Source organism: Xenopus tropicalis, chromosome 6, assembly GCF_000004195.4.
Source record: "Xenopus tropicalis strain Nigerian chromosome 6, UCB_Xtro_10.0, whole genome shotgun sequence".
Classification (NCBI taxonomy): domain Eukaryota; kingdom Metazoa; phylum Chordata; class Amphibia; order Anura; family Pipidae; genus Xenopus; species Xenopus tropicalis.
This window is the reverse complement of record NC_030682.2, coordinates 138366024-138378771: the sequence shown is the minus strand read 5'-3', so window position 1 is coordinate 138378771 and position 12748 is coordinate 138366024. Positions and strand designations below refer to the sequence as shown.

At 44.3% G+C, this 12748-nt stretch overlaps 1 protein-coding gene across 1 annotated transcript in view; it reads right to left on the bottom strand.

Moving 5' to 3' along the window:
- Positions 1-11511, bottom strand: part of deptor (DEP domain containing MTOR interacting protein) — an 87980-nt gene extending 76469 nt beyond the window's left edge. Inside the window, exons 1-2 of the mRNA XM_004915059.3 lie at positions 10811-11511; positions 9225-9315 (exon numbers count right to left, since the gene is read on the bottom strand). Coding sequence (XP_004915116.1) covers positions 9225-9310 — 86 coding nt within the window. The 5' untranslated portion in view covers positions 9311-9315; positions 10811-11511. The remainder of the gene's footprint in view (positions 1-9224; positions 9316-10810) is intronic.
- Positions 11512-12748: the final 1237 nt, after the last annotated feature.

Here is a 12748-nt window from a genome sequence, read left to right as displayed (position 1 = left end):
TCCTGAAATGGTTACTAACTGATGTTCTAGTTTAGCCCTTCTAGAAAATCAATGGATACTCCAAAACATTGGGGAGAAACCTGCCTGGTTTCTCCCCAAGCATACACAATATATATGAATAAAGAACTTTAATCTTCCACCAGTCTGTATACACTCACAGAAGCGAGGGGTCAGAAGGACTGAACATCAGTTTACTGTTTCATTCCCAATAGACTGATCTCTAATGCAACAAATTTCCCAATTAAGGACCTCATGTAGGAAGGATAGTAATTGTCAGATCTTACATGGTACAGAAAGCACTGACTGTGTAGACAACAAAAGTAAAGACAGGGACAAGGTTAACAAAAGTGATTCAGTACTATAATGTAATCATGTAAAAAAAGATTAACCAAAGCAGTTTTCTGTTAACCAAATGGTGTAGGCCAGGTAGGCTTCAATCCAAACAAAATACCCACAACAAGTAAGGCCCTCAGTTTGAATTATCTCTGCAGGCAAATCAAGCAAACTAAGGTATTCTGTATTTGATGTTCTGCCAAGGTTTTCTTAATTAATATAGTGCTCTGGGGATGGCAGGAATGTATCTAAATCCAACAGATGATAAGAGAGAAGAAGTCTTAAGGTGCCCATACACTATAAGATCCGCTCGCTTGGCGATGTCGCCAAGCGAGCAGATCTTCACCCGATATCCCCACCTACGGGTGGGCGATATCGGGTAGCAAGCTGCTTTAAAAAAAAATCCAATTGTTTGGCCCTGGGGCAAAACGATCGGATTACATTTGAGCTTATGGGGCAGTCGGTTCGGGGACCACATCAACGAGCCGATGCGGTCCCCGATCCGACCGGATTTTCTAACCTGGCCGATCGAGATCTGGCCAATTTCAGGCCAGATATCGGTCGGCCAGGCAGCTCTGTTCTGCCCATACACAAGCCGATTAGCTGCCGAATCGGTCCAAGGGACCGATATCGGCAGCTATAGTCGGCCCGTGTATGGGCACCTTTAGACAATGAAGCAAATTATAGTTTTGTGTTAAAATTCAGAAGAGTCAGCCTTTAGAAACTGTCAGGAACATTGAAAAGCTGCTTATGGGGGGTTTCAACCAGTAAAGAGCTTTCTGATATTTCAGAAGAGAAAAACTTTAGAAATAGGTGCATGGCTGCTCTGAACCTATGTAACACAATGTATTAGATGTCTCTTATTAAAAGTAGTTGCTGTCAAGTCAAGAGACCCAGCACAAGAGGTCTCTCAGCTGTTGGGAGCTACAATTTCCAGCCAGGGAATAAATAGGAGCTACCTATTGGGAGAAAATACTACATCTAAATATTGCTAAATTACACATAAATTTATCAAGGACTTTATGTAGTCCTAATATTTCACTAAGTTTCTATCTACTGCAGGAATCCCTAAACTTTTTACTTGTGAACCACACCAAAGTGTTGGTGAACCACACAAGCAGAAAAAAAGTTTATTGGGGATGCCACATATTTACTATGATTGACTATTTGGTAGCCCCATGTGGACTGCTAGCCAGCAGGAGGCTCTGCTTGAAGTAAAACTGTGTCTCTGTACTTCCAAAACTTGCCTCCAAGCTCCATTTGAGGTGATTGCTTATTTGCTGCCCCAGTGAGACCATTACACAGCTGTGTTTCTATATATCTGTAACCGTGTTGTGGCATCAAAAAAGGGGATACAAACCCAAGTCTGAAGACCTCAAGATAACTAAATACACATCAATCTTTTATATTTCCTGGAAATATGAGAGAGGATCAGCCTGTAAAGCTGCCCATACACAATTAATACAATAATATAATTATTAATATAATTATTGGTATGTGTAAAGTGGTCCCCCATCTGACCATTACCTATGTACTACAGAAATTGGTTGGTTTGGGAATCAGGCAGGTAAGGAAGATTTCATTTATTATAGCATCATTTTGCCCAGTTCATGGTTCATTCATCAGCAGACCTGACCTACTGACCAATCGGACAGAGAGAATACCAGGTCAGTCTATGTAAGGCCAAATTAATCCTACTGAATAGGTAAGGCAACACCTTTTCCAGAACAATCCAACCAAGTGGTGTAGGCTATGTAGGCTACAATCCAAGCCATAGAAGCCTATAGAAATTATAATCAGAGCTAACAATTAAGGGCCACCATATAGGGCTTTAATTTAATGGTGACTAAGCAATTTTACCATATACCAGTGAAAAAGCACCATTTTGTTCAGTTCATGTTCCATCAGCAGAAGACTTTAGCTGTGAGCCCATGTAGGGCCATCATAAGCCTATTACATTGGTCAGGGAACACTTTTCCCAGGACGATGCAACCAACATCGAAGGTACAAGCCTATGAAAATTACAATCAGAACGAATTATTTAGGGCCACTATATGGGGCTTTACTTTGATGGTGATTTAGCAATTTCACCATTACCAATTCGTGAAGTCCTGTTTTTTAAAATTGTATGTACTTGCAAAGCACAAAATAGTATTTAAACATGGGGCATGGGAATGTGCTTTGATCAGTCCTTTTTTGTGTTAGAAGCAATTATGGCCAGATCAGTAGCACTTCCATTATGTTATACTTATACTTTAATTGGCCCCGGAGTGCTCCCACATCACTCCCCTTGTATTATTTTTTTGCAGTTCCTGGAAGTTGTCCGCTTTTCATTAAACAAAGTATGTTTTTGTTTTTGGCTGAAGTGTCCTCTCTTGCCAAGACTGTATTTTCTACTGCTAAACCACAATTAGCTAAAGCAAACACCCTTTTTACTCTAATGTGAATACTTTACTCCTTAAGGCAAATAAAGGGAACAGAAATAGCTTCATACCATCTCAGCTTACATTTTATTTGGAGCAGTTGGGAATGTTGGAGGGCAATCACTAGTGCTGCGTCTATGAAAGATTATCATAGATTCTCCTTCCTACCTTTCCTGTATAACAAGTTGGATACTGAAGAGCTTTTCATACGTACAGTATGTTGGTTCTTACTGCACTTGGCTGGCTTGTGATACACATCTCTGCTATTCTTATTACAGGTATGGGACTTGTTTTCCAAAATGCTCAAGACCTGAGGTTTTCCAGATAAGTGGCCTTTCCATAATTTGGATCTTCATACTTTAAAAAGTGTAGCTTATGTTCCAGGTCTAGTAACCCATAGCAACCAAGCAGCATTTACTGACCTTCTGTTTGAAAGCAGACATCCAATTGGTTATTCTGGATCATCAGATCAAAGGCCATGCTACCCCTGGTTCTGAGAAAATCTGAACGCTCTGATTTGCTACATACTGATTCTAGAGTAACACAAATAGCAATAAATATATTCACAGCACTTGCAGTGGTCTCAAGGATGTGTCCTTCCTGTGTCTGTGTGAGTTTCCTCTGGGTTCTCGACAGTTATGTACGGGTTGGGAATCTACCAAAAACGCCCACCTAACCAGTTCTTCAACCCAACTTGAAAAAGGACTTTCATTCCCTGCAGCAACCAGCCCTTTATAGAGGTGTCAGAGGGGGGCAGGCCTGACAAGACACTAACCCACCAACAAACGGGGATGGGGAAACCAGTTACTTGTGTTACAGTTTGCTACAGCTGGTAAGAAGCAACCTGAACCCCCTCTGGATGCACAGGCCAAAGCCCAAACCCCGCTGACTCACGGGTAAGGGGTCTTTCTGCACATCAGTAAATATTAACTATAAGGCAGTGATCCCCAACCAGTGGCTCAGGGGCAACATGTTGCTCCCCAACCCCTTGGGTGTTGCTCTCAGTGCCCCCAAACCAGGGAGTTATTTTTGAATTCCTGACTTGGGGGCAAGTTTTGGTTGAATAAAAACAAGATATACTACCAAATAAAGCCCCCTGTAAGCTGATAGGGTGCATAGAGGCCCCTAATAGCCAATCTTAGACCCTATTTGGCATCTCCATGAACTTTTATGGTGCTTGTGTTGCTCTCCAAGTCTTTTTACATTTGACGCTCATGAGTAATAAAGTTTGGGGACCCATGCTATAGGGTGTATATGGTAGGGACCCTAAGCTCAACCAGGGCAGAGACTGATGTGATTGTTGTATAATCTCTGTAAAGCGCTGCTTGATATGCTATAGAAATAAAAATAAAAAATGGAGTATTATATGTATAATATATGTTTACATATATGTATAACATAAATATTAATATAATCAAACAGACTGCATGTCTCACTTCAGAATGTTCCCCTTCGCTACATTTTCACATAGTCGAGTCCTGAGAATGTGTGTGTTTATAATCCAGTGTATATAAGTTTATTTCTAGAAGGCCCTATACGAAGCCAGGGCAAGAAGGATCATAAATATACAAAGAGAAACTTGTATGCAGCCTAGGACAGATGTAACAACTTACTAGAATCCCTCTCAGTTGGTAGGATTCCAACTTTATTTCTCATCTGGGTTACTACAGATTTAAGAGCTTGCTACAAAAAATTTCTACTATTAGATAGAACGGTTCCCGCCATGAGATAACAGCAGTGAAGCGCAAGGCATATTGCAATAGATTAGGCTACATCTGTCAGTGCCTCTTTTTTATTATTTATCAACACCAGAGGGCTCATTTATGTCCCCAACTGCAATGTGCAACTTGCAATTGTAGGGAAAAAACATGGCGACTGCACTCAACCTGCCCACTGCATCAAGGTAATGAATGCTCCCTTTTCTCTTTCTCCTGTACTCAACAAGTAACCCTAGGGGGCATATTTACAAAAGCATGAACGCTCGAGTGTTCATGCGAACGCTCCGAGCGTATTTGTGCCGATTTTTTCGGGCGTCCGCACGACTTTTTCGTACGGCGCACGACTTTTTCGGACGCCGCACGACTTTTTCGGACATTTGCACGAAATAATCTGAAAGGTTTTACCGCTGTTTACAATTGTTCAGTACGAAAATTTTTTGACTTTCGGATCGCCAATACGATATTATCGTGACTAATATGATTTTTCCGTAAGCATTTTCGTGATATTTGTGATCTTCCGAAATTTTTGTTTCCAATACGATTTTTTCCCATTCATGATTCGGATTCGTGGATTAGTAAATGTGCCCCTAGGTGTTGCAGAGATATTCACAATTCTTGCAAAACAATTGCCGACATGCAGTTAGCACTTGTTTGATGTTCTGATGAGCTCTGTATCTATAGTAACAGCATTTGCTATGTCTATTTCATTATTTTTTGTTTTAATCCTCACTAAAGATTTATTATAGTATTTGTTATTCTGAAAAATGAGAGAACTGGTCAGGAATAAGAATAGGTTTGTCCTAGTAAACTACCAACACCATTCTACAATCGAAAAACTGCAGATTAGGCTATATTAATTTCAAGTATTGTTGCAATATTACCTTACTATATGTACATATCCCTATTATTATCCCCCCACTACTACTATAGGCACCATCTCTCCCTACTATACCTGCTATCCCACAGCCCCAGTCCCTTCCCAGAGGCTATTATCCCACTGCTACTATAGGCACCATCTCTCCCTACTATACCTGCTATCCCACAGCCCCAGTCCCTTCCCAGAGGCTATTATCCCCCCACTGCCACTATAGGCACCATCTCTCCCTACTATACCTGCTATCCCACAGCCCCAGTCCCTTCCCAGAGGCTATTATCCCCCCACTGCTACTATAGGCACCATTTCTCCCTACTATACCTGCTATCCCACAGCCCCAGTCCCTTCCCAGAGACTATTATCCCACTGCTACTATAGGCACCATCTCTCCCTACTATACCTGCTATCCCACAGCCCCAGTCCCTTCCCAGAGGCTATTATCCCACTGCTACTATAGGCACCATCTCTCCCTACTATACCTGCTATCCCACAGCCCCAGTCCCTTCCCAGAGGCTATTATCCCCCCACTGCTACTATAGGCACCATCTCTCCCTACTATACCTGCTATCCCACAGCCCCAGTCCCTTCCCAGAGGCTATTATCCCCCACTGCTACTATAGGCACCATCTCTCCCTACTATACCTGCTATCCCACAGCCCCAGTCCCTTCCCAGAGGCTATTATCCCACTGCTACTATAGGCACCATCTCTCCCTACTATACCTGCTATCCCACAGCCCCAGTCCCTTCCCAGAGGCTATTATCCCCCCACTGCCACTATAGGCACCATCTCTCCCTACTATACCTGCTATCCCACAGCCCCAGTCCCTTCCCAGAGGCTATTATCCCCCCACTGCTACTATAGGCACCATTTCTCCCTACTATACCTGCTATCCCACAGCCCCAGTCCCTTCCCAGAGACTATTATCCCACTGCTACTATAGGCACCATCTCTCCCTACTATACCTGCTATCCCACAGCCCCAGTCCCTTCCCAGAGGCTATTATCCCGCCACTGCTACTATAGGCACCATCTCTCCCTACTATACCTGCTATCCCACAGCCCCAGTCCCTTCCCAGAGGCTATTATCCCCCACTGCTACTATAGGCACCATCTCTCCCTACTATACCTGCTATCCCACAGCCCCAGTCCCTTCCCAGAGGCTATTATCCCACTGCTACTATAGGCACCATCTCTCCCTACTATACCTGCTATCCCACAGCCCCAGTCCCTTCCCAGAGGCTATTATCCCCCCACTGCTACTATAGGCACCATCTCTCCCTACTATACCTGCTATCACACAGCCCCAGTCCCTTCCCAGAGGCTATTATCCCCCCACTGCTACTATAGGCACCATCTCTCCCTACTATACCTGCTATCCCACAGCCACAGTCCCTTCCCAGAGGCTATTATCCCCCACTGCTACTATAGGCACCATCTCTCCCTACTATACCTGCTATCACACAGCCCCAGTCCCTTCCCAGAGGCTATTATCCCACTGCTACTATAGGCACCATCTCTCCCTACTATGCCTGCTATCCCACAGCCCCAGTTCCTTCCCAGAGGCTATTATCCCACTGCTACTATAGGCACCATCTCTCCTTACTATACCTGCTATCCCACAGCCCCAGTCCCTTCCCAGAGGCTATTATCCCCCCCCCCTGCTACTATAGGCACCATCTCTCCCTACTATACCTGCTATCCCACAGCCCCAGTCCCTTCCCAGAGGCTATTATCCCGCCACTGCTACTATAGGCACCATCTCTCCCTACTATACCTGCTATCCCACAGCCCCAGTCCCTTCCCAGAGGCTATTATCCCACTGCTAGTATAGGCACCATCTCTCCCTACTATACCTGCTATCCCACAGCCCCAGTCCCTTCCCAGAGGCTATTATCCTGCCACTGCTACTATAGGCACCATCTCTCCCTTCTATACCTGCTATCCCACAGCCCCAGTCCCTTCCCAGAGGCTATTATCCCCCCACTGCTACTATAGGCACCATCTCTCCCTACTATACCTGCTATCCCACAGCCCCAGTCCCTTCCCAGAGGCTATTATCCCCCCCCCCCCTGCTACTATAGGCACCATCTCTCCCTACTATACCTGCTATCCCACAGCCCCAGTCCCTTCCCAGAGGCTATTATCCCACTGCTACTATAGGCACCATCTCTCCCTACTATACCTGCTATCCCACAGCCCCAGTCCCTTCCCAGAGGCTATTATCCCACTGCTAGTATAGGCACCATCTCTCCCTACTATACCTGCTATCCCACAGCCCCAGTCCCTTCCCAGAGGCTATTATCCTGCCACTGCTACTATAGGCACCATCTCTCCCTACTATACCTGCTATCCCACAGCCCCAGTCCCTTCCCAGAGGCTATTATCCCGCCACTGCTACTATAGGCACCATCTCACCCTACTATACCTGCTATCCCACAGCCCCAGTCCCTTCCCAGAGGCTATTATCCCGCCACTGCTACTATAGGCACCATCTCTCCCTACTATACCTGCTATCCCACAGCCCCAGTCCCTTCCCAGAGGCTATTATCCCGTCACTGCTACTATAGGCACCATCTCTCCCTACTATACCTGCTATCCCACAGCCACAGTCCCTTCCCAGAGGCTATTATCCCCCCACTGCTACTATAGGCACCATCTCTCCCTACTATACCTGCTATCCCACAGCCACAGTCCCTTCCCAGAGGCTATTATCCCCCCACTGCTACTATAGGCACCATCTCTCCCTACTATACCTGCTATCCCACAGCCCCAGTCCCTTCCCAGAGGCTATTATCCCACTGCTACTATAGGCACAATCTCTCCCTACTATACCTGCTATCCCACAGCCCCAGTCCCTTCCCAGAGGCTATTATCCACACTGTTATGATAATGTTTCAAAATCTCTCTTTTAATGAGCAGTAACCATCATTACCCTTAAATCTTTGAACACATCTGCAGACTCAGTTTTTAAGCAGGAAACCAAAGTGAAACCTCTCACGAGCCCATGTCCATCAGAAGCACACAAGGGAGGAATGAGGAAGGAAAGAGCCTCAATGTCACTCTACTTCCTATAATGAGCATCTGTATATTTAAATGTGCGTATCTACACACTTCCATTAGTGCAAACTGAAACTGTTCCATGGCCTGTGTGTGTGTGCGATAGGGACCCTAAAATGTCCCTCTACTTGGGCAGGGACCGATGTAAATGATACATAATCTGTGTAAAGCACTGCGCTATATAACACATAATAACAAAATGCAATTTTGTTGGCACTTAACCTGACTAGGAGAGGGATTAGATTGTTAGTTTTGTGGTGTGTGTTGCTGCTGTATAAATCTTTTCCTTCACTTAAGTTCTGTGTCTAACTCCGGTTTAATCAATCAGTATCATAGCTCTTCAGTTTGCTGTACTCAGTAGACCAGTTCTTTGAACACTATCCCAGATCATGTACAACTAACCAGTTTACAGAAGGCATGTGTACTGATGTATATCCAGTACAAATATTGTAAGAAGGAGTTAAAAAAGGGTGTGTTATACGCCCATAGGATAATCCAGCATATGCCCCTTTATACTATATATAGCATAGTACAGCCAAGACTATACATGGTATGTTCCAATAAGGGGATCACTCTAAACACCAGGCCTCACAGATAGTATATTATTTATGTAAAAAGAACATTGTCTTTATAACAAAAAAATGTAAGCTCTTAGGGCTAGAAACTGAGCTCTAGGCAGTGTCAGTGTCACAGCTATTGCAGGTATGTATCTGTAGAAAGGAACATTCATACACCCATGTAACACTGCTGCCTGATAACAATACAGCATTTTGCCCAATCTGTTTTAGCAGTGCAGAACAAATACCCCTCTTACCAACCTTAGCTGTTCTCCAATTATAAGAACCTCAGCCATTTGCTCCAACTCCGATGCCCTCTTCTGCACAGTGATGCCAACCGTATCCATTACTCCTGTAAGAACAAAGAAAACATTAGCGGAGCTTTCGGCATCGCTGTAATTAGAACAAAATAGACTGTCGATGGCACATTGACTGAGCCTCTCCTGTAGTAAATAGCTCCAATGCACAACAGTAAATTAGTGCCCTTTAAAAAGTGACATATGTTCCAGCATCACCCATGGTCAGGAGTCACGGTTATTTACAACAATAATAAAATAATAATATTAGAGAATGGCTGGATTGATGAAATGAGCAACTTTGATTAATACTGGCAAGAATCACACACCCATTTACCAACTGCGCTCTGCTTTGTTTGGCGTTCCGCAAAGGTTCTGGGTAAATGGTCTGATCCTAGCGATGTGCCCATTCATAAGCAGCCAGTTAATATGAGCTGGCAGCGGCCACTGAACCTTTTGTGAGACGGAGCTGTCACCCACAGTTCTGCTGCGTGAAGTTACGCCCTTTCACAGGGGCTCACCTTAGACTTTGATTGACAGCTTTGCTTCCCCCAAGATATCCTGCAGCAGCTGTGTTCCCCCAGTACAGGTGGATGGGGGGTTAGATGGGATGGTCAGTGCTGCACATACACAGACAATGGAAGCTTTAGGTATCCTGATGGCAAGGAGCCTTGAACGATACAAATCCTTGTCCATTGGGTTTAAGTCACATGTGCTGCTATTGTTTATTATGCCTATATAGGAACAACTGATATCTTATAGCAGCTACTAACTGCTCTGCATGACACTGGGGGAATTAAAGGGCTGCTGTCTGGCTATCCAAGCATAGCAGTTACAGGTAAGAATGCTGAAATATGAAAGCAGCATGGATTTGGATCCACTACCTATTCTCCTGTTGCCCAAATACAATCAAGAACAGTTAGCTAAAAGAAAATAGCTTTTCGTAGTTTTGGAGTTCAGATCCACCCTTTACACTCACCCTACTTTAAGGTTAGCAGTATCTTCACTAACAACTCGTTATGCACCCCAAACATCAACTTCAGTGTGGGCACCCCAATCTGCTGCTTGGAGCCCTCTTAGGGGTGCCAAGCCCACAATCTGTGAACCTCTACATTAACGAGCCCTATCAGTGAAGCAAGGCCAGGGCCCCTAATCTCAAGAATAAAATATACATAGATCTGTGATGTCCAGCTAGTGGCCCTCCAGTTGTCCCACTTGTAGCTCTGATAATATATATATATATATACATATAGAACCAATGTCACATAGGTTCATTATATGGTATTTCAATGTTTACCAAAAGGATTTTCTCCTTTAAGACCCCCAAGTGCATGTAGGTCAGTCAAAGTGCAAGGGGCACCATCAGAAGGCCACTTGGTCCTTAAGGTCCGTGACCAACTTGCTCAATATTACACAGGGACTTTCAAGACCATACTGTTGTTCCCCCTTTGATGCCTGCCTGGTATTAGCAGGAAACCATAAAAAAATAATTCCAAAGAACCCCAGTAGCCCCGCAGTCTATAAAAATATACAATAATGTATAATACTAACCTGCAGGAATACTTTTACTTTTCCAGCACAGTAACCTTCACCAGGAACAAGGCAACAGTTTTAGAACATCCGAGGGTTAAAAGAAAAAAAAAAAAAATGCTGCAGGGCTACTGTGCCAGTCCAGTGCCAGGAGACGCGGGCAGCTCCTCTAATGCCCAGTGCAGGATAGTTGAACTTTGAGAGTAATAAAAACGTGACACGTGCAAAAGTTTCCGAAGTGCAGGAAAAACATACAAAAAAATCAATGGATTTTCTGGCAGGATCCTGTACATTCTACTCCCCTTGTCCCTTCTTCACCAGTCTGAGCATTCCCCCAGTTAGGGTGTCTGTGCCAAGAGCAACTGGCTTTATTCCCATGAGCACTAGCAGCAGGGCAATCCCTTCAGTGCAGAACAGTAAGTTACAGTGCACATGAGAGTTGCTCAGTCCCCAAGCTGAAGTCTCATACTAGGGACTTTGCAGAGGGAACAGCTGGGTGCATGTTGTGCCGGGCACTGGGTCTTTGGGTTCAGCATGTCCAGCAAGCAGCGTGTCTTCTCTACACAAACACAAACATGAATGATGCAATGTTCAGTTTATTAGGATCCAAGCAGGCATGTCAGAGCGGCACAGACTCATGCATGCTGAGCCCCCACTCACAGTCAGACTGTGACAGAGCAGAGCGCTCTCTCCTCCCTCTGCTGAGCACTGCTAGCTCTGGAGTCTGCTCAACAGCAGGGGAGGGGGAGAGACTTGCTACGGTGTCTGGGAAGGTACAGTATCAGCAACCCACATGGACTTTTGTTGTCGGTAGTCATGGTATAAACAATAGCCGGTCCAAGTCATAATAATAATATATATGGGAGGGTTAGAAAACTCTCTGTTACTGTAATCTGTGGGAATCAGAGTTCAGCTTAGTTCTTTATAAACTTACTGCTAAGGCATATGGATATATGAATGGAGACCGGTTAATGGAGTGGGTATTGATTGAGCACCAGTCCTTAAGAAGGATATTAATGAGCTGGAGAGAGTGCAGAGACTGCAACTAACCTGGTAAAGGGGATGGAAGGGTTAAACTATGAAGTTAGACTGTCAGGGTTGGGGTTGTTTTCTCTGGGAAAGAGGTGCTTGCGAGGGGACATGATTACTCTGTACAAGTACATTAGAGGGGATTATAGGCAGATGGGGGGGTTCTCTTTTCCCATAAAAACAATCAACGCACCAGAGGCCCCCCCTTTAGATTAGAGGAACGGAGCTTCCATTTGAAGCAGCGTAGGTGGTTTTTCACGGTGAGGGCAGTGAGGTTGGGGAATGCCCTTCCTAGTGATGTGGTAATGGCAGATGTGATACTAATACCTACAGTTAGTATTAGTGGTTGTATATATAGTTATGTATGTGAGTGTATAGATTGGTAAGTATAGGTTGTGGGTACTTGATGAACTTGTTGAACTTGATGGACTCTGGTCTTTTTTCAACCCTATGTAACTATGTACCACAACCCTCAGGGCTTCACAACTTTTTTCTTTCCACTAAGAAAAATACACTTCATTGTTACAGTCAAGTCTCACCCAGTTAGCACAACAGTCCCACTGCCCTCCCACCCACAAGCCAAAAACTGCAAAGCTCACTGGCAAAAGTTGTGTGTTTGCTTCAGAAAGAAAACTATAATTTATATAAACAAAACTGCTGTGTAGCCATGGGGGCAGCCATTCAAAGGAGAAAATGCACAGGTTACATAGCAGATAACACATAAGCTCTGTAGAATATAATAGGAATCTGCACAGTTTATCTGTTTTCTGCTATGTAACCTGTGCCTTTATTCCAGCTTGAATGGCTGCCCCCGTGGCTACACAGCAGCTTTGTTTATATAAACTATAGTAGGGTTTCAGACGCAAACACACAACTTTTACCAGTGCAGGGTAATAGTATATTATATTTGAAGTACTTTAAAACATTTGT